General features: G+C 41.7%; 1 protein-coding gene across 1 annotated transcript; it reads left to right on the top strand.

The window, feature by feature from the left end:
- Positions 1 to 915: 915 nt before the first annotated feature.
- On the top strand, positions 916 to 21,030 carry DHX58 (DExH-box helicase 58). Its single transcript, XM_040434721.1, has 13 exons — positions 916 to 1,051; positions 5,345 to 5,512; positions 6,280 to 6,484; positions 8,894 to 9,084; positions 9,167 to 9,283; positions 14,431 to 14,557; positions 15,237 to 15,428; positions 16,020 to 16,276; positions 16,826 to 16,975; positions 17,066 to 17,227; positions 17,493 to 17,680; positions 18,465 to 18,558; positions 20,048 to 21,030. The coding sequence occupies exons 2-13, from the start codon at positions 5,345 to 5,347 to the stop codon at positions 20,237 to 20,239; spliced, it is 2,043 nt and encodes a 680-aa protein (XP_040290655.1). The 5' UTR covers positions 916 to 1,051; the 3' UTR covers positions 20,240 to 21,030.
- The last annotated feature ends 206 nt before the right edge of the window (positions 21,031 to 21,236 follow it).

The raw sequence follows: 21,236 nt of genomic DNA, 5'->3' as shown, positions 1-21,236 counted from the left end.
TTTTACATATCTACTGAATGAAAATGATTAATAACATAATGTATAGATATATCTCAGGATAGGGATTATAAGTACAAAAAAAAAAATGAGTTTAGTGGGGTGACAGAAGCCCTTTAAATGTTTGATTGTTTTATTACTTGGGCTCATTAAAAATGCCGCCGGTCCTACCAGTCCACGGGGGGGGGGGGGGGGGGGGGTTAACCCCATCTGTGCTGCTGGTAGGACGTAAGGGAATCATGAGTTTCTCCTGAGACTGGAGAAAATGGTTGGCACAGCAGAACATTACAATAGCTTTATATGCAGATAGAGTCAAGTGCTCAAATATATTCGCGATTGCGCAGTGATTAGAATTTTTTTTCGCACTACGTGCAACTTCACATTTTAGCAGGTCTGACTACAGATTACTGATTGGTGCATTAAGTATTGTTTGAACTTGACATTGCTTCCTTCTCATTGGCCCACAAGCAAGAAGCAGAGAGGAATCGTGTTCAGATGGAAAAAAAATGCTGAATATTCGATATAACTAATATATAGCACTATATTCTAAATATTCGCAAATTCTCGAAGTGGCGATATTCGCAATAAAAATTCGCTATTCAAATATTCGTGCTCAACACTAAAAATCACATGAAATGTATCAGCATTGAGCCCTGGCTATAGAGAGTTGCACCCCTGCTGGAGCACCATTCTGTTGAGTATATTTGAACCTAAGGTTTTGCTTCTATTTACGTCATTATTAATAACACAAACTACATACCGTATGTAGGAAAATTTCAGTTTCGATTTTCTGCTGTGACACAGCAAGGCAGGGGTGCTCTGGGTGGATTCCTGCGCTCTAGTCCTATAGCATTGACAGACAAAAAATGTGTATCCTATAGACGTGTAGATGCCGTACCTCACAGAGTCCCTAAGGACCCACTCCGCTTGGCTTTTCATTTAGTAAGAAGGAAACTAAACCAGGCTGGTATATAAGTGGGGTCAGAGGCAGGGAGATCAGAAGACTTCTGGAACAGTCACAGAGACTACTTACTGTGACGGGGACCAATTAAAGGTAAGTTAAATACAATGCAAAAGCTATAGATTGTATATGTTTACCTGCTGTGTTGTAGAGCAGCCAGATAAGTGAACCGTGGCTGTATACAACATGGGGAGAGGGTAGGGATGCAGTGATATCACCAGGCTGGACAGTATGAATCAAGAACCTGTACAGCAGTAGTCACTACCTGTTCCAAAACTACAGGTTGGAGAACACCGCTATAGACAACTCCCAGCATGCAGACTTGCTTAGCTGTTTTCAGAACTCCCATAAAAGTGAATAGAGCATGTTGGGAGTTGTAGTTTCACCACATCTGGAGTGCCGAAGGTTGATGACCCCTGCTATAGACACTTGTTTCTGAAGTTATTGGTGACTATTAGGTTAGCAGTTGGGTTAATGTGAGAAAAAGGGGTAGAGGGAAAAGTGCCAGGAAGGCTAGTCCTGAGCTGGAACGCCCTAGTAAATATGCCTGTTTGGCTGATATTAGGGATGAAAGCCCAGGGCCAGCAACACTGGCGCAGGGCGTTTCTTCTAGCAACCAGGAGGATGCCCCCTGCAGGAAGGATGGGAAAAGGAGTGCAGCAAAGGTTAGACAGATGCTGGTGGTAGGGGACTCTATTATTAGAAGGACAGACAGGGTCATCTGTCGCCGAGACAGTGAATGCCGAACAGTGTGTTGTCTTCCGGTTGCTCGGGTTCAGCATATTGGGGATCGGATTAACAGATTGCTGGGTGGGGCTGGGGAAGACCTGGTGCTCATGGTACACATTGGCACCAATGACAAAGTCAGGGGGAGATGGAAGGTCCTTAAAAATTATTTTAGGGAACTAGGAGAGAAGTTCAAGTCCAGGACCTCCAAGGTAGTGTTTTCAGATATACTACCAGAGAGACAACGGGAGCTTAGGGAGTTAAATAAGTGGCTCGGAAGCTGGTGCAGGAAGAAAGGGTTTGGGTTCATGAGAACTGGGCCGACTTCTCTGTCGGTTACAGGATCTACAGTAGGGATGGGCTGCACCTTAATGGTGTGGATGCAACTGCTCTGGGGGAAAAAATGGTTAGACGGCTGGAGGAGCTTTTAAATTAGGATCTGGGGAGGGTGGGGGGGAGGTCATACTAATAAGGGGGTAGTGTCACGATCAGTGTGGGGGGGAAACTCCACACTGAACACAGGGTCCTGACTACCTATCAATATGAATAGACCTTGAAGGTAGGAATATTCATATGCAGTATACCTAGGCCCTGATTTCCCTATAAGGCCCTGGAATAAGTTTAGGACCAAAGACAACCCATTCCTCCCCAGATGGACAAATGGAAGTCTCTGTCTCAGGCCCAGATACAACAACAGGGAATATAACAAATTCAAACAAACTCGTCACTTAACTTCTGTGGAGATGGAAAAACAGGAACACCAGAGACGACCTCACACCAGCTCAGCCAAACCCAAATGAAGCTATCTACCTCATAGTCAGAAGGGTGGGGTCAGACTATAAAGGGTATAGGTGATGACCACTGAGCAACAGCTGAGAAAAGGGAAGTGGTCATTAACCCTATAAACACTGAATAAAGAGAAATCAAGGAGGCTGTTAGATTCCTCCACGCTCAGCCAGTCTCTCTGATCTGACACCAGTCACCTGAGGGACCGTGACAGGTAGATAGTGTAGATAGAGAGTGGGATATAGGAGGTGACATTGGGGATTTAGTGGGGGCTGGGGTTAGTGAGGATAGTTACAGCACACAATGTCAATCAGCTGCTTCTAAGGCCACCAGGATATTGTCATGCATTAAACGAGGCATGGACTCGCGGGGCAGGGATGTAATATTACCACTTTACAAAGCATTGGTGCGGCCTCATCTGGAATATGCAGTTCAGTTCTGGGCACCAGTACATAGAAAGGACGCACTGCAGCTGGAAAAAGTACAGAGGAGAGCGACTAAACTGATAAGGGGAATGGAGAGTCTTAGTTATGAAGAAAGATTAAAATAATTGAATTTATTTAGTCTTGAGAAAAGAAGTCTAAGGGGGGACATTATTAACCTATACAAATATATAAATGGGCCATTCAAAAAATATAGTGAAAAACTGTTTCATGTAAAATGCCCTCAAAAGACAAGGGGGCACTGCCTCCGACTGGAGAAGAAAAAGTTCAGTCTCCAGAAGCGTCAAAGCTTCTTTACTGTAAGAACTGTGAATCTGTGGAATAGACTTCCTCAGGACGTGGTCACAGCAGTAACAGTGGACAGTTTTAAAAAAGGTTTAGATGAATTCTTAAAAGTAAACAACATTAATGCTTATGAAAACGTGTAGAAATCTGAGTCTCACTTCCTTCTGGGATTCGCGTCCCCACCTATCCCTTGGTTGAACTTTATGGATGTTTGTCTTTTTTCAACAGTATCAACTATGTAACTATGATGCTCTCCCTTGCCCTGCGCTGAAAGACATTTTTTGCAGATCTGGTGACGTACCAGGCTCTCCATAGGACCTGCTAGGTGGAGGCTTCTGCCTAGCAGTGTGCCCGGTGACGTCACTGGCACAAATTGGCAGGCTGACTAGAGATGAGCGAATTTCATATTTTGAAATTCGTTTTCAGTTCGTGTTGTGGTATTTACTGAATTGCATTATGGATTCCGTTACCACAGACCATAACGCAATTCCATAACGGAATACCTTTAGTGGCATTCCGTTATTCATTCCGCCATAATAGAAGTCAATGGCCTGCATAACGGATCCGTCCGGTTTACGTTATGCAGAAGAGGACTCCAGCATAACGTAAACTGGACTGATCCGTATTGCAAGCCAAAGACTTCTATTATGACGGAATGAATAACGGAATGCCTCTAAAGGCATTCCGTTATGCATTCCGTCATGGAATTGCGTTATGGTCCGTGGTAACGGAATCCATAACGCAATTCAGTAAATACCACAACACGAACCGAAAACGAATTTCAAAATATGAAATTCGCTCATCCCTACCGGTGACGTCACCAGGCTCACTGCTAGGCGGAAGCCTCCACCTAGCACTATGCTAATGTAAGCAAAAAAGCTCTTGGTGCTAGGTACTCTAAGGGTGGGTTCATATCACATTTTATTCCTCCGTTTGACGTATACGTTAGAAAAAAAGGATACAAAAACGCAGTACACCACATTCTTGTATCCTGCACAGTCCGGTAAAAAAAAAAAAGTATACTTTTTTTTTTTTTTACACTGGTAAAAATTGTGTACTTTTTTTTTTTACTTTGGAACTCTACGGTAAACGGATGGGAAAAAATGTGATGTGAACCAGCCTTAGTTGGATTTAGTAGATGCATGCGTGTCTGCCAGTCCATTCAAACAGGAGACCCCAGCAGTCACACCCCCTCAATCAGGCTCTTATCTGTAAAGGGTCAGACATCCAAGGTATGAATATTTTTAAGGCTGGGTTTTAACTATGCGTTTTTGTTGTCTTTTTGAGCTGTCGGAAAAACCACATCAGAAAAAGCGCAAGCGGGTTTAAATAATGCATGTAGTTTTACTGCTGTTTTACCAGGGGAGTTTTCAACAGATGAAACCACTATTTCCACCTGCACAGAAAATTGTGACAGGTAACACAGGGGTTTTCCAAGGTAATTAAAAATCTCGGACAAGCCCTTTAATAGCATAAAATAAAAAGTCATCTTATGCTTCCACTATTCTCTGCAAAACACACTAATAAGAAATGCTGGGGCTGCAGTAGCAAAATATATGAGCTAGGAGAAAAAGGAACTAAGTCTGAATAACTACAAAACACTTGAACAACTCCATAGCAAATTGCAGGCTCACTGTAATAGTGTTTTACACTATTCTCTGCAGCGCTTCTGCAATCATCCTGTGGCGCCTGCTTGTTTGCAACCTTGTAAAAGTATATGGCACATGACCGCTGCAGCCAATCATTGTCCTTAATGGTCTAATGCTGAGGACAGTGATTGGCTGCAGCAGTGGCTCTCCATACACCTGCACATCTCTGTGCACACCGCATTACCGGTGACGTGCAGGTGTACAGTACATGATCGATGCAGCCAATCACTGACCACTGCAGCGTCACATGCTGTATACTGGCATGTTCCCGCTGCAGTTTGTAAACAAGCAATGGGCAGGAGGACTGCACCAGTGCTTTAGAGAACAGCGCTGGAGAAGGGGTTGGTATAACATGATTGCCAAGAAGCAGTAAAATAGGTCTTGGGTGTAGGAGTTACCTTCTCAAAAAGGTGCTAATCCTATAAATTTTGTAATTTGATGTGTATAGCCGCGTATTATGAACTATATTGCCTAAAAGTTTGCATTATGCTTTACAGATGGACCTGCGAGACTACCAGTGGGAAGTCATTGGCCCAGCCCTGGAAGGCAAAAACACCATAATCTGGCTTCCAACAGGGACCGGTAAAACCAGGGCAGCGGTGTACGTGGCAATGCGTCATCTAGAGACAAAGCGTAATGCCAAAGTTGCCATGATTGTGAACAAGGTCTGTGCCATCTTGCTGTTTGTAATCCATGGCTGTCACTCCTCTTGCTGTATAGTAGTTAAAAGGGACCAAGATGACCAATCCTCAGTCCCAACACCTGGCACCCCCACCGATCACCTGTTTTGGGCAGTGCTCCACCATTCTGCAGCTCAGCATATATTCACATGAATGAGAGCTCAGCTGCAGTACACAGTGGACCGAACCTTGTGCTTCTGGTTCCATCCACTCTATAGTTTCTGGTGCAGTCAGTGTGGTGGTGCCGATTGTTGGACTTCCACTGATCTTATAGTGATAACATATTATGAGAATAGCCTATGAATAAGTATCATAAAAGCCTGCCTCTGTAAATAAAAAATTCATACTTACATCTGATCCTCCACACTGCCTCTGCTGTGTCCACATTCTGGTCCCTGGATAGTTTTCTTCCATTCTTCCATCACTGCATGGGCATGGTTACATGCTCTTCTGCAGCCAGTGACTGGCTTCAGAGGTGATGTGGCCACAGTGTTGGATTATTGATGGAAACCATTGTGGCTATTACAATAGCTATTTCACCATATGTGTTTCCAGGTGATTTATAAAATGGTTGTCTGTCTCTAGGTGATGTTTTCATGTTGTTAATAAAGTTAACTGTGATGATGATGCTGCAGGCAGTATTGCCCTATATACTGTATTTAAGGAAGTGATGAGATGAACCAGTCTGTGTCTTGAGCCATCTTGTAGATGTCAAGTTCCAAATGTGTAAGTTTTTCTCTTCAATCTGGCAGGTACATCTGGTCAATCAGCACTACAGCAAGGAGTTTCAGCCATATCTCGAAGACAGGTTCAAAATTATTCCCATAAGTGGAGAATCAGAGACAAGGAGCTTTTTTGCTAATTTTATGAAGCAATCTGACATAGTTATTTGCACTGCGCAAATCCTGCACAATGCACTCAAGAGTGACAGTGAAGAAATGCATGTGGAGTTGACAGGTGAGGTCTTCTTCTTATAAAATCTTATAGAAAAGAGCCATTGTTACATCTCAGCAAAGCAGCCAACTTATTGATCCAGTCATTGATCCTTTGACCAGCTGTTGGTAGCTGCAAAACCATGGCATTTTTATTCACCTTCGTTGCTGGACTTCAGTATGGAGAGCAATGTGTAATAGGCAGTCTATGGTAAATTAGAAGATGCTCTGATCCAGGTTCAGTGGTTCATGGCAGTGGGTGTGGACCCACTGTACCAACCAACCGGTTTGATTCAGGGCAACTTATAAGGGTGTTATCCTGGTAGTTCTTCAGTATTTACGTTAAACCCTATACAGGTCTCTGCCTCTTGAAATAGTCCTGGTGTGGTTAAAGGCTGACCCACTGGATCAGAGATACCGGTGCGAAGCATCAAGAGGACAGGCATTAGGCACAGTCAGCAGATGGCAAAGGGCAGGGCAGGCAGCATACAAGCAAATTTGTGAGACAAGTCTGAGGTCAAGGCAGGCAGCTAGAAATCAGAGTCGGTAGTCAGGCTGGAGTATGGTACACAGGTAGTAAGACAGATAATACACCTTTGCTGGTTACTAGAAACCAGGAAAACTAAAGCTCAGGCACCCTCCTACTGGGAAGGGTGCCTTAAATACCCAGGGACATCCAGCTATTGGTCGGGGAAATATTTGGATGTGTGCTGGTTCTTTAATAGCGAGCACACATGCCCTATAGAGGGGCCAGGAGGCCTAACATGATGCATAGGCCACAGGGAAGAGTGGGGCAGCCGCAGGCATGGACCACCAGCACAACAGTAATGGCAAAAAAGAGAGGTCCAGCACTCAATGGGAGAGATTTATCAAAACTGGTGTAAAGGAAAACTCGCTTAGTTGCCCATAGCAAGCAGCCAGATTCCACCTTTCATTTTCATATCTCCTATATGATTGGTTGCTGTGGGCAGCTAAGCCAGTTTTCTTTTACACCAGTTTCTATGAATCTCTCCCAATGAGTTCATAAAACATCTTCTTTATTAAAACCTATACTGGAAGCTGACCACTTTTGTATCGCTCCCTAATTTTAGCATGCACACAATTGTATGATAAAAGAGTTGTTTCACAAAAAATATTCTACATTTTTCAAACTAGCATCTGGATCGGAATATTTTTGTAATTGCAAGTAACCCCTGGGTTATTCAATAAAACTGTATAGCGCCACCTGCTGTTTGTTCTTTTCCTTATTTCCACCTCTCTGAGGTGGTCGCACACGCTCTATATTTTCAACTGTCACCAGCCATATCAGCTACAGGGAAAGAGCTACAGCAGAAAGGACTCACCCCCTAAGCTGCCAGCCTGAAATAAATCTAGCAGAACAATTGGAGCAATGAATGGGGAGATCTCTGGATCTATGTGAGGTACAGGGCTGGTTCTAGCTTTGTTAGAAGAAGACCGTTATGTACTATATGATATCTGATTTTCGTTCTTTACATCAGTCATGGCATAAACCCTTTAAGGACTCCAGCTGTCTAAAAATGGTCAGTTTTCTGATACGGTTTATGGTCTTTTGTTACAAAGAAGATGTTTAAAGGGCTTCTGTCACCCCACTAAAGTCATTATTTTTTTTGGGGCTAGTTAAATTAGTTATATTGCGATATATGAAAATATAATGGTGTTACTTACTTTGATTCAGCAGTTTCTTCTAAAAACAAAGTTTTATAATATGTAAATTAGGTCTCTACCAGCAAGTAGGGCGGCTACTTGCTGGTAGCAGCTGCAGAAAACCGCCCCCTCGTCGTGTTGATTGACAGGGCCAGCCGTGATCTCCTCCTCCGGCCAGCCCTGTCGGCATTTCAAAAATTGCGCGCCTGTGTTCATTTGGCGCAGGCGCTCTGAGAAGAGGAGGCTTGCCTCCTCAGAACTCCCTCAGTGCGCCTGCGCCGATGACATCACCGAAATAGAAGACGTCATCGGCGCAGGCGCACTGAGGGAGTGCTGAGGAGGCGAGCCTCCTCATCTCAGAGCGCCTGCGCCGAATGAACACAGGCGCGCGATTTTTGAAATGCCGACAGGGCTGGCCGGAGGAGGAGATCCCGGCTGGCTCTGTCAATCAACACGGCGAGGGGGCGGTTTTCTGCAGCTGCTACCAGCAAGTAGCCGCCCTACTTGCTGGTAGAGACCTAATTTACATATTATAAAACTTCGTTTTTAGAAGAAACTGCTGAATCAAAGTAAGTAAGACCATTATATTTTCATATATCGCAATATAAGTAATTTAACTAGCCCAAAAAAATAATGACTTTAGTGGGGTGACAGAAGCCCTTTAATGGACATCATGATTGTAGCAGGATGTGAGCCAGGTCTATCAATGAAACAGTCCTACTCAATTTGTCCATGTTTCCTTTAGAACAATATTTGTTTTATTCTACAGATTTTAGTCTAATAATCATAGACGAGTGCCACCATACCCAAAAAGATGCCGTTTATAACCTGCTGATGGAGGTATACCTTGAGAAAAAGTTCACTGGACACAGGAATCTTCCACAAATTTTGGGACTGACAGCTTCCCCGGGGACAGGTGGAGCTAGCACATTTGAAAATGCCGTAGACCACATTTTAAAGGTGCGAATAATTATACTGTGTGTGTTGAAATTTAGCCTTACAACATGATTCTGTATCTAAAGTGCCTGTATATTTTTTTCAGATTTGTGCAAATCTTGACACATGGAAGATAATGTCACCCCAGACTTCCATCGAGGACCTTGAAGCCAAGGCTAAGCAGCCTGTTAAACAATATGACTTGGTCCCAGAAAGGGACGAGGTAATAAATTATCAGTATAATACTATTACCTGTGCCATCTCAAAGCTGTTGTCTAACTTTAGAAAATAATTTGGTCTCCTTATTTTCCATAAACAGCAAAAGTCTTGATAGCCTTTCTAGTTTTTGTACTATCCTAAAATGTTTGACCATGACTCATTTTGGTTGGAGCGGCAATCAACCCGTTCCAGTCGTTAAAGGTATTGTACCAGGGTGGGATGTGACTTTAAAGAGGACCTGTCACCAGTGGCGTAACTAGAGTTCTAACTTTGAATTAGGCCCCCTACCCCCTCCCAGTCCATTTTTTTCCCCCTCTGTATAAATTAATTTTTTTTCCCCCTCTGTATAAATTAAATTTTTTCCCCCCTCTGTATAAATTCCATTATTTGCCCCCCTCTTTATATATTCCATTTTGCCCCCTCTGTATATATTCCATTTTGCCCCCACTGAATATACAGTACAGTTGTGTTCAAAATAATAGCAGTGTGTTTAAAAAAGTGAATAAAGTCAAAATCCTTCTAATAGCTTCTATTTCCATACACACAAATGCATTGGGAACACTACACATTTTATTTCAAATCAAAACATGGAGAAAAATATATCAAATTTGTGTTGTTCTAAAAAAAAAAAAAATTGAAGAAAAGTGAATATTAGACTTACATAACAGTGTTTGTATTCTTCTATACAAACTCAAACATCCACTATATAAACTGAAAAATGTTTGAAGATTTTGCTTTCCTTTGAATCACTTCACTAATATTTAGTTGTATAACCGCTGTTCTGAGAACTGCTGTACATCTGTGTTGCATGGAGACAACCAACTTCTGGCCCCTGTGAACAGGTATTCCAGCCCAGGATGATTGGACCACATTCCACAGTTCTTCTCTATTTCTTGGTTTTGCCTCAGAAACTGTATTTTTTATGTCACCCAACAAGTTTTCTATTGGATTAAGATCCGGGGATTGGGCTGACCACTCCATAACGTCAATCTTGTTGGTCTGGAACCAAGATGTTGCACGTTTACTGGTGTGTTTGGGGTCGTTGTCTTGTTGGAACACCCATTTCAAGGGCATTTCCTCTTCAGAATAAGGCAGCATGACCTCTTCAAGTATTCTGATGTATTCAAACCGATCCATGATCCCTGGCATGCGATAAATAGGCCCAACACCGTAGTATGAGAAACATCCCCATATCATGATGCTTGCGCCACCATGCTTCACTGTCTTCACAGTGTACTGTGGCTTGAATTCAGTGTTTGGGGGTCGTCTGACAAACTGTCTCCGGCCACTAGACCCAAAAAGAACAATCTTACTTTCATCAGTCCACAAAATGTCTCTTTAGGCCAGTCAATGTGCTCTTTGGCAAATTGTAATCTCTTCAGCACGGACTTTGCGGGGGCTTCTTGCAGATAGCTTGGCTTCACATAGGCGTCTTCTAATTGTAACAGTACTCACAGGTAACTTTAATCCTTCTTTGATCTTCCTGGAGCTGATTGTTGGCTGAGTCCTTGCCATTTTGGCTATTCTTCTATCCATTCGAATGGTAGTTTTTTGCTTTCTTCCACATCTTTCAGGTTTTGGTCGCCATTTTAAAGCATTTGCGATCATTTTCGTTGAGCAGCCTATCATTTTCTGCACTTTATTATATGTTTTCCCCTCTCCAATCAACTTTTTAATCAAGGTACACTGTTCTTCTGAACAATGTCTGGAATAACTTATTTTCCTAAAAAATTTCAGAGAGAAATGCACTGTAACCAGCATGTACAACATTTGCTGCCTTCCTTCCTTAAATAAGGGCAATAATTGCCACCTGTTTTTCAAAGAATGTATGACCTCACTAGTTGAACTCCACATTGCTATTATTTTGAACATGCCCCTTTCAATTAGTGATTCAATTACACAGAGTCAGCAGCATGCATGTCTATTGGATTTCTATTACTCTATTACACCTGCTAGTAAATTATTTGCCATGTAGAAATATAATTTCTACCAAAAACAGTGATTGATCAGGTTAGTGATGTCTGGCTGCTATTATTTTGAACACAACTTGTATATCCATTTTGCCCCCTCTGTATATATTCCATTTTGTACCCTCCGTATATATATCATGATTTTGCCCCCTATATATTTCATGATTTTGCACCCGGGCATCTCAGTATGAGGGATTTGCTGCCAGTGCCCCGCCCTCATATGGTCGGCGCAGGCCCCCCCCTTTTCTGAATTCAGACGGTGAGTAGTCGACCATTAAGTTTAGTCAAGTGTGCTATGCCACTGTGAAGCACTGCCGCCACTGCCAGGTGCCCTCCGTGAGTATGAAGCCGGTGTGCACACATTACACACACAAAAAAAATAGTTACCTACTTCAGTTCGGTGAGGTGATGATGACGCGGTTATCCCATCAACCTGCGTCATCCCATGAAACCCGGTGCTGAGGTCACGGGTCTCGTGGGATCATCACAGCACAAAGTGTCTGGTGGCGCAGCACTGCGCAGGTAGCGCCGCCGGCCAGTCACAGAGAGGCTGAGACTGCCCATTAAAAGCACTTGCGGGGCTGTAGCCCCCCCCCCCCCCCATCGTTACTCCCCTGCCTGTCACCAACAAATGCAAGGCAATTTGAAAGCACCATGTTATAGAGCAGGAGAAGCTGAGCAGAGTGATATATATTTTTGTTGGAAAACATTCAGTAAAATTTTACATTTATATCTGCAGCCCTGTGAACAGCTATCGGTACAGGAGGGAGGGGTTATCAGTGATTGATAGCATTGTGTGTATGTGTCCATACAGAGATAGCTGTCAATCACTGATAACCCCTCCCTCCTGTACCAATAGCTCTTCACAGGGCTGCAGATATAAATGTAAAAAAAAGTTTTACTGAATCTTTTCTCACAAAAATATATGTCAATCTGCTCAGCTCCTCCTGCTCTATAACACAGTGCTGTCAGATTGCACTGCATTTTTCGGTGACAGGTCCTCTTTAAAGGGATCTAGCCAACATATGAGACGTTGTAGCTATTGTTCTACCCATACTGCATGATTAGAACCAATTTAGGTAGACTGTCTCTTCTAGGCTTGGGCAGTACAGTACAGTCCTGATCAAAAGTTTAAGACCACTTGAAAAATGGCAAAAAATCATATTTAGCATGGCTGGCTCTTAACAACGTTCCAAGTAGAGCTTCAACATGCAACAAGAAGAAATGAGAGTGAGAAAATATTTTTTGAGCATTCAATTAATTGAAAACAACGAATAAACTGAAACAGGCTGTTTTTCAGCTGATCAAAAGTTCAGGACCACCCTTTAAAAGGCCAAATCTGTGCAAAGATGTGGATTCATTGTCATTTTCTGTCAGGTAGTCACATGTTGTGATGGCAAAGGCAAAAAAACTCTCCCTTTTTGAATGTGGTTGGGATGTTGAACTGCATAAGCAGGGTCTCTAAGTGGAAGACCCCAAAAAATTTCACCAGCACTGAGCCGGAGGATCCAATTGGCTGTCCGTCAAGACACTGGACGATCCTCGACCCAAATTAAGGCCCTTACTGGTGCTGACTGCAGCCCCATAACCATCAGACGGCATCTGAGACTGAAGGGCTTCAAAAACAAAAAACGTCTTCAAAGACCTCGTCTCCTTGAACGCCACAGAACTGCTCATTTGGACTTTGCAAGAGAGCACCAAACATGGGACATTCAAAGGTAGAAGAAAGTTTTATTCTCTGATGAGAAAAAATGTAACCTTGATGGTCCTGATGGTTTCCAACGTTACCGGCATGACAAGCAGATCCCACCTGAGATGTTTTCTACGCGCCACAGTGGAGGGGGGGCCATAATGGTCTGGGGTGCTTTTTCCTTCAGTGGAACAATGGAGCTTCAGGAAGTGCAGGGGCGTCAAACGGCCGCTGGCTATGTCCAGATGTTGCAGAGAGCATCCCTCATGACTGAGGGCCCTCGTCTGTGTGGTAACGACTGGGTTTTTCAACAGGACAATGCTACAGTACACAATGCCCGCAGGACAAGGGACTTCTTCCAGGAGAATAACATCACTCTTTTGGCCCATCCTGCGTGTTCCCCTGATGTAAATCCAATTGAGAACCTTTGGGGATGGATGGCAAGGGAAGTTTACAAAAATGGACAACAGTTCCAAACAGTAGATGGCCTTCGTGCGGCTGTCTTCACCACTTGGAGAAATGTTCCCACTCACCCCATGGAAACGCTTGCATCAAGCATGCCGAAACAAATTTTTGAAGTGATCAACAATAACGGCGGAGCTACTCATTACTGAGTTCATGTTTGGAAGTTGTATTTCTGTTTTGGGGGGGTTTAGTTTTTTTTTGGAGGTGTGGTCCTAAACTTTTGATCAGCTGAAAAATAGCCTGTTTCAGTTTATTCGTTGTTTTCATTAAATTGAATGCTCAAAAAATGTTTTGTCTCACTCCCATTTCTTCTTGTTGCGTGTTGAAGCTCTACTTGGAACCTTGTTAAGATCCAGCCATGCTAAATACGATTCTTTGCCATTTTTCAAGTGGTCTTAAACTTTTGATCAGGACTGTATGATAATTTTAAGTTTGCAAGTCACATGAAAGTTGGTGTTGCAATATGACTTCTGTTATTTCATTTGGGGAAACAGTTGACCATGTTCTTATCACTACAGCAACATTTCTAAGCATGTTACATTTTTCTGCAGGAGGCTTAAATAGATATCCATGTCCATCTAGCTTTCAACTTCTTCCTAATATACATTTAGTAGGCTACAAGAAGTAGAAGTCAAATAGGAGAGAGTATGACGGCAGGATCAGACTGCAGAGGATTATTTGTAGTCTGTTGCTATGGAGACACATAGGTGTGTACTTAGCTGTAGACATCAACTAGAAGGATATTTTTATTCAATACTGTTTGTGCCTTTCCTTTATTTTTTATTTTTTTATTTTAAATGTCACAGAATAAGGAAGGGGGGAATGGTTGTAACGGTCAACATAAGCTTTTAAGAGGGCACATGTTTTAGTTAGCCAGCTGACCCAATTACTTACTTATAGTTCCTCCATGTTTTATTCCATAACCTTACCGTCTACTAGCATCTAAATGCAATCCTCCTCAGTGCTCTGAGCTATGTATGTGCTTTACAAATGCTAACTATTGATCAATGTTTTACAATGGCCTAGGATCCTTTTGGAGATAAGCTGAAGGAGCTCATGGCCACCATACATGAGTATCTTGGTGAATTTGAATTCACCAGAGATTTTGGCACCCAAATGTATGAACAGAGAATAGTTGAGATGGAGAAAAATGGTGAGTTTTATTTTAATGAGCCCAAAATATATAGTGTATACTGTACATACTTTGGATTAGTATAAAAATAAGTCAAATTAAGAGAAAAGCAGGTCAGGTCAGGTTTCAATTTATTTCCCTTCATAGTATACCAGACTATGCAAATCTGATGCATTTGCCATCAGAAAGAATCTACTGGACTGTTTTGTAACAATGCAGTTTGCAGAGAGAAAGCTTGTGTGAACAGATCTGAATACAGAAAATGTAATATGTAGGTTATTTCAATGTTCTCATTCATGATTATTTTTACAGAAATATACAGTATAATTTCATATACAGAACCTTGTATGTAATAATAAACCAGTCCCCACATCTACAAGGCAAAGTATTAAAGGGTATATTTGGCACCAGACAGACCTCACATTTTTACGATGTCCTAATGAATAGTAGGTGCAACCAAGAGGTCTCACATGACAGCTTCTCATAGATTCAAAAATGACTAAAAGATTATTCACTCTCGTAAGAAGCTGGCTGCAACTTGTTTCTCCAGAAAACTACTACTACTAATCTAGGTCTAGTATAAATGAATGCAAAGCAAATTTCATTTGGAAGTCGTACACTGGCATTGGTGGTGCGGCTTAAAGGAATTCATATGACTTTCATAGGTCATGTTCCCTATGTTATGTTGGTCTATTTTCAGGGGCAGAGTCTGCCAACAGGATGAAAAGAACTTGTGCAATTCACCTCCGCAAATACAATGATGCCCTCTTCCTCCATGACACAGTAAGGATGAAGGATGCTTATGACTTCCTGGAGGAATTCTACATATTTGAGAAATTTGTAAAAGATTCCAGAGATGAAACAGACATCTTCCTCTACAGTTTATTCAATGGTATGGACTACAATATGAATAACACCCTCTCAGTTTTGAGACTTTAGATATTTGAAATGCATTATGTGACCCAAAGTTAATTGAAGGTGTACACTATCCACTGAATCTGCAAAAATACAGACAACTGAACCAGGTTGTAGAAGATCATAAGAGGAAAAAAAAAAGTAAGGTGAAAAAGCAGGGTTTATTCTGATTTCAAAGTAGAAAGTAAGATAGAAGGGGTACTTTTTGCTTTTCAGAAGCAATATATATTTATGTGGACTCCTAAGTGTCAAAACTCAGGAGAAAGAAACCATTGTACAGTATGTGAAGTCCAATTCTAGTCAACTATGAAGAGACTTTACCAGAAGACATTTTTGTTTCTCCCTGTTTCTTAGATCAGGCAGCATAATTGCCAGTATCAGTAGATATTGGAAAGACTATTTTTTCTTAAAAGAGAAATACTATCTGAAAGCCATGAAGATTATTACATGGTCCCAACAGTCCGGCAATGCTATCTGTTATCTGTTTTATTTTTAAGTCTATAGTACTTTTAGCATTTTCCTCAATGTAATAATTATTCCTCATTCATACTTACATCTGTTTTTACAGACAACAGTAATGAACTTTTAGAATTGAGTAGAAACATGAAATATGAAAACCCTAAGTTGAAGAGGCTGGAAGAGATTCTGAAGGAACATTTCCAGGACTCCTCCAATTCCCATGGGATTATTTTCACCCGCACACGACAAAATACTCACTCTCTGCTTGGATGGATCAACAGCAATGATTCTCTTAAGAGTTTCAACATCAAGGCTGAAGTCTTGACAGGAGCAGGTTTCAGCAATCAAAGCAAACACATGACACAGGTGAGAAATATACCTGCATGATGAGAAACTGTCTTGAAGGCAAACTGTTTCCAGCAAGAATTTTCCAGCTGATATTCAGTATTTTTTAGCCCATCCATCTCCGGGTATTGTCATACTGAGCGAAAACTGGATGCTGAAGGGCATCCAAGAGGGCGCCGCAATGCAGCTAAAAACCCTGCCAACATGCCACAAAACCCTCTACTAGTAATATTCATTAGTCATTTATCAATCATTTTTTATCAGTCCAGAAAGTCAGGAAATGTCACCCCCATACAAATAGCAACCGCAAATAAAAGTACACAGGTGACTAATTTTGATGCTGGTAACTGTTAGGTGATAAAAGGGGACATTTCTTCAGTGCTTTGGTTTCACAGCTGTATTGGACTCCATTACCAACCACCTTGCTAAATAACCGATTTTATTACTTGAAGTTTTATAGCTTTTTGCAAACTCAGCATATCTGCTGTCTCTAAACCTAAATTTTTTTGACATTTTGAAATTGTGCTGTACATTTTATCCTTCATATTGGTTCCCTGTTTATATCCTCAGAATGAGCAGAAGGAAGTAATTGAAAAGTTTCGTCGAGGCCTCCTGAATCTGCTTATCTCAACCAGTGTTGCTGAGGAGGGATTAGACATCCCACAATGCAACATCGTTGTTCGGTATGGTCTGATGACCAATGAGATATCCATGATGCAGGTAAATTTTTGTCTTTTACAGGTCTGTGCCTGTGTGTTTTGATGCACAACCTTGTCATATTTGCACTAACATCTCTCATGCTGTTCTTAGGCCAGAGGCAGAGCCAGGGCTGATGACAGCTGTTACTCTTTTTTGGCTAAATCTGGAGGTAGAGAGAGTCGAAGAGAAATGACCAATGAGTGTTTGGAGGACCTGATGAAACGAGCCATAAAATATGTGCAAGATATGCCTGAAAGAGAATATGAGGATAAGGTGGGTAACACATAAACACAGGGGTACACCTAGCCTTTCTACTGCCTGAGGCGAAAACTGAAACCGCGCCCCCCAATGCCAATTTCTTAACATAACCCCTTTGCCACAATGAAAGTGCTTATTGCCCATAGCCCTTCCGCTGCCTCCCTCTTGCCCCTACCTGGTGCTGCCTTACCTGGCCTCATTGGTGGTGCACCCCTGCTTACACCCTGCTATTTCACATATTACTCTGTCCTATTATTAATGTTCTGGATTTCTGATACAGATTAAAGATCTGCAGAGGGACTCTCTCACTGAGCGTTTGGTAAAAAAAAAAAAAGAAGAGAGCAAAAAGAAGTTTTTGCCCTCGGAGGTCCGTTTGGATTGTCGGAACTGCTCTGCTGCTGTTGCCTACGGGAATGATTTGCGTGTGGTAGAAGAGACTCACCATGTGAATATTAACCCAACCTTTAAGTAAGTTTATATTATGAAACTGTACCACTGGCATCTTATAAACCTGAAGTGTATGTGGCTCCTATACATTCACCTCTTGTGCCCAACATAAACCCAACATATGCCACAATGTATTTAATTGTTTGCCCAATCCTTTAATTTCCACTCCATAGTGTCATATTTTTTTATCTGCAAACCAACTCATGAGCTCATAGCAATGATATGTCCTAGCTATAGGAATAGCAATTACACCAGGGCCATGGTGGCTTAGGGGGCCTGAAGACCTATCCAACACATATAAACAAAAACACCGGTATTATAAATGGGCAGTGCAGAGGTGTGACCATATATCATGAGAATTGTACAAATTTGTTGGCAGACACAGCTATCCGTATCACTTCCCAAGGCAAGTCTGTTAGTGTAGGTCCCATCTGTTGGAAACCACCTTCTTGTTGTTAGATGGGCATAAAAAGCTTCTAATTTTCATATAGTAAGTATAGTGTAATGCAATCTACATTGCTTGTGTCTTTCTGCATAAAGCAGTGTACTTGTAGTTCTTGTTTTCTTTTACATTGCAGCCATGGTAGCTTGCACCTGAACCCTCCTTTTATACATAGTTTGGAGGTGCTGGTCTAACTTTCTTTTTTTTAAAATTATTTTCCAGTTATTATAGTTTCTGATAACTTAATGAGCTTTGTATAGCTCTGCTTACCAGTTACACATGACCATATAGTTTATTATCTTATGACTTTAGATGGTTCCTCTAGTTCTTTGACCCGATGTTAATTTTACTATAACACAATAGGGTGTACTATGAAGAATATACAGGACCTGTTGTCCTTGGAAAAAAGATGATGGATTGGGTTCCTGGAAGTGCATACAGATGCCGCTTTTGTAAGGTGAGAAATCAATAGGACATGCAATTTGTTATTTCAAAATTTTCACGTATGTAGTAGGCAGGGTGAGCGGACGCAGTACAGAGGCACCACAACCGTTCTTTACCAGAATTCAGTGTTTATTCACACTAGGTTTCACAGAACAGAAAACAACTTCACCTTGGCTGTGGTGTTCAGTTCACACCGTGCTGCGGGTACCGCATACCGAGATCAAGTCCTGGTGTTCAGTCCACACCGTGCCGCAGGTACCGCGTATAGTGATCAAGTCCTGCTGTGTGTTCACACCGTGCCACAGATCCGCTGAACATAGTCGACGTGTCCTCCCAGACAGGTCGCAAACATGCATCCAGGCACAAACACCTTAACACAGACCGGCCTACTGCACTTCAGCTGACTTTTAAGGCAGTTAGGCGTCCGCAAAGCCCGGACCGGCACTCGAGATCCGGTCCGCTGCTTGACCTCACCTGCCTGTCAATCAGTCTCAGCAGCACATGCTGGGAGGAAAATATCTCCCATCTAGCAAGCAACCTCTCATGTGTCACAGTAGGCAGATAACAAGGTCTACAACAGAAGGGGCAGATTCATGAGCGTTGAGCTTGTAGATAAACAGCCTTTGCACTTACTGATCTTTGGACTGTAGGCATTGGAGTACCTTGGCCCTACCAGAGGAAAGGATTCTGAGTGCTCACAAAGAATTTATACAGAAAATGTCCCCAAACTGCATCCTACAACACTGCTATTAGCATTGAGCACACAGGTCACACATTTAATACATTTATTTGTGTTACATGATAGAATTTTCCCTAGCAGCAAGACATGCCAATTTCAGTCAAAAATGTTCTGGAGTAAGATTTGACGAATTTAATAAGAGACACAGACTTATTAATAATATTTGCCACACCTTTACTTGTTCTTGCACAAGAAAATTTAATCTACACCATCTATGAATTGGGGAAGATTTTCACTATAAATCTGTCACCCTGATTTTGAACCATTTTTTACAGTAATACATAAGTAGTAGTACAGATAAGGAGTCAAGATCATTATTTTTTATTCACCTACAGGATAGGGGATAACTATTAGATCAGTGTGGTCCTACCACTGGGACCCCCACTGATCACAAAAATGGGGACTCCATACTCCCTGCAGCCCCCCTGAAATGAACAGCCCCCCTTTAACTCCAAATTGGGGTTGTGTTCTGCTGCATCTTTGGGCCTATTACTTAGTTAGAACCTGGGCCCATCGGAGGATTCTCTGGTACTCTTGTGGGTCTGTCTGAACTTAGCTTATTGTTTTTAAATTAAAACTGGAAAATCTGCTCTGTCTATTCACATGCCAGATTGACCCACACTCTCTTCCGTCAGAGAACAGTAGACATTGGCATGCTTGGAGCTGACTCCAATGTTATGGTATGAATAAAGCTGTTTTTGCCGATTAAATGACAGAAGAATATTACTTGTCATTGTCCAATAATTTGATTTCACTTCTGCAGGCACATTGGGGATTGATAATGATCTACAGAGGATTGACAACTCTTCCCATTATAAGCATCAAGAACTTTGTGATAAAAACTCCTGAAAGCTACAAAACGTGCAAAAAATGGAAAGATGTGCCATTCCCTTTGGAGAGATTTAATTACAATGAGTACTTTGAAGAACACCATTCAGATACAGAGGATGACTAATCATTTTATTTCTGAAATGGACAATTTGCTGCTCAGAACACCCCGACACTGGAGATGAAGACACTAAAATAGGTTTTCCATCATTCCAACTTTAGATTACAGTGCTCTTTCTATGACCCTAAAGCTTTGAAGGCATGAATTTGGCAATCGTGGTCCTTCAATTTTTCCCTTCTAAAATACTTCTTGGCTGAAATGCTTTACTTGAAAAATAATGGCTGAAAAACATGTGCAGTATGTTGGTGTCCACTGAATTGTCTTAACATCGCAATGTCTTATCGTAATATTCATGGGTTATCATCAAATCTACTTGAAGATTCTTGTAACTGATAACCAAAAAGAACTGAATGGATTTTATTCCGCAGGCAAGGGACCAAAGAAACATGTCTGTGAAGATTCTCATTCATGCAGGGCATGGTTGTATTTTGTCTTGAAGACATTTCACTAGTTATCCAAATGGCTTTCTCAATTATAATGACTTGTACAAGGAATCTCCGGCATTAAATAATGCTGAGTCACGCTTCAGGCAGCATAATCAGTTTATCATAATCAACACAAGGTCCTCAAGGACCAAAAGAAGCCTCCATTCATGTACCAATCTGGAATGAAATATGGCAGACAATGCTTGGTCTGAAGAAGGTCTCTTGCTCAAAATGTATTAGCTCTGGGCATCTAAAAAATATTGAATTTATAACTGAACATTGAAAGATAAGAACCATAGACAACCATTGCAGGCGTTCACTTTTCCAGAATTTTCTCCAGAACTATCTAATCCTGATGTGTATTGTGAGTAGTGATGAGCGGCAGGTGCCATATTCGATTTCGCCGAAATTCGCGAATATTCGATAGAACATTCGTTTTATATTCGTCGAAATCGAATATTCGTCATTATTCTTGTTATCGCTATTAATATGCGATTTAAATAATCGCGAATTGCGATTTTAACTTAAAGGCTACTCTCCTATTGAAATAGCAATGCGATTAATTCAAGTTATAATAA

The sequence above is a fragment of the Bufo bufo genome, chromosome 6 (genome assembly GCF_905171765.1).
Source record: "Bufo bufo chromosome 6, aBufBuf1.1, whole genome shotgun sequence".
Taxonomy (NCBI): domain Eukaryota; kingdom Metazoa; phylum Chordata; class Amphibia; order Anura; family Bufonidae; genus Bufo; species Bufo bufo.
This window is presented reverse-complemented; position numbering and strand designations above follow the sequence as displayed.

Excerpts from the sequence above, each read along its gene's own strand:
- DHX58 (XM_040434721.1), top strand. The coding sequence starts at position 5,345 with ATGGACCTGCGAGACTACCAGTGGGAAGTCATTGGCCCAGCCCTGGAA. Across the intron at positions 6,485-8,893 it reads AATGCATGTGGAGTTGACAG|ATTTTAGTCTAATAATCATA; the intron begins GTGAGGTCTTCT and ends TTTATTCTACAG. Across the intron at positions 15,429-16,019 it reads CCTCTACAGTTTATTCAATG|ACAACAGTAATGAACTTTTA; the intron begins GTATGGACTACA and ends CTGTTTTTACAG.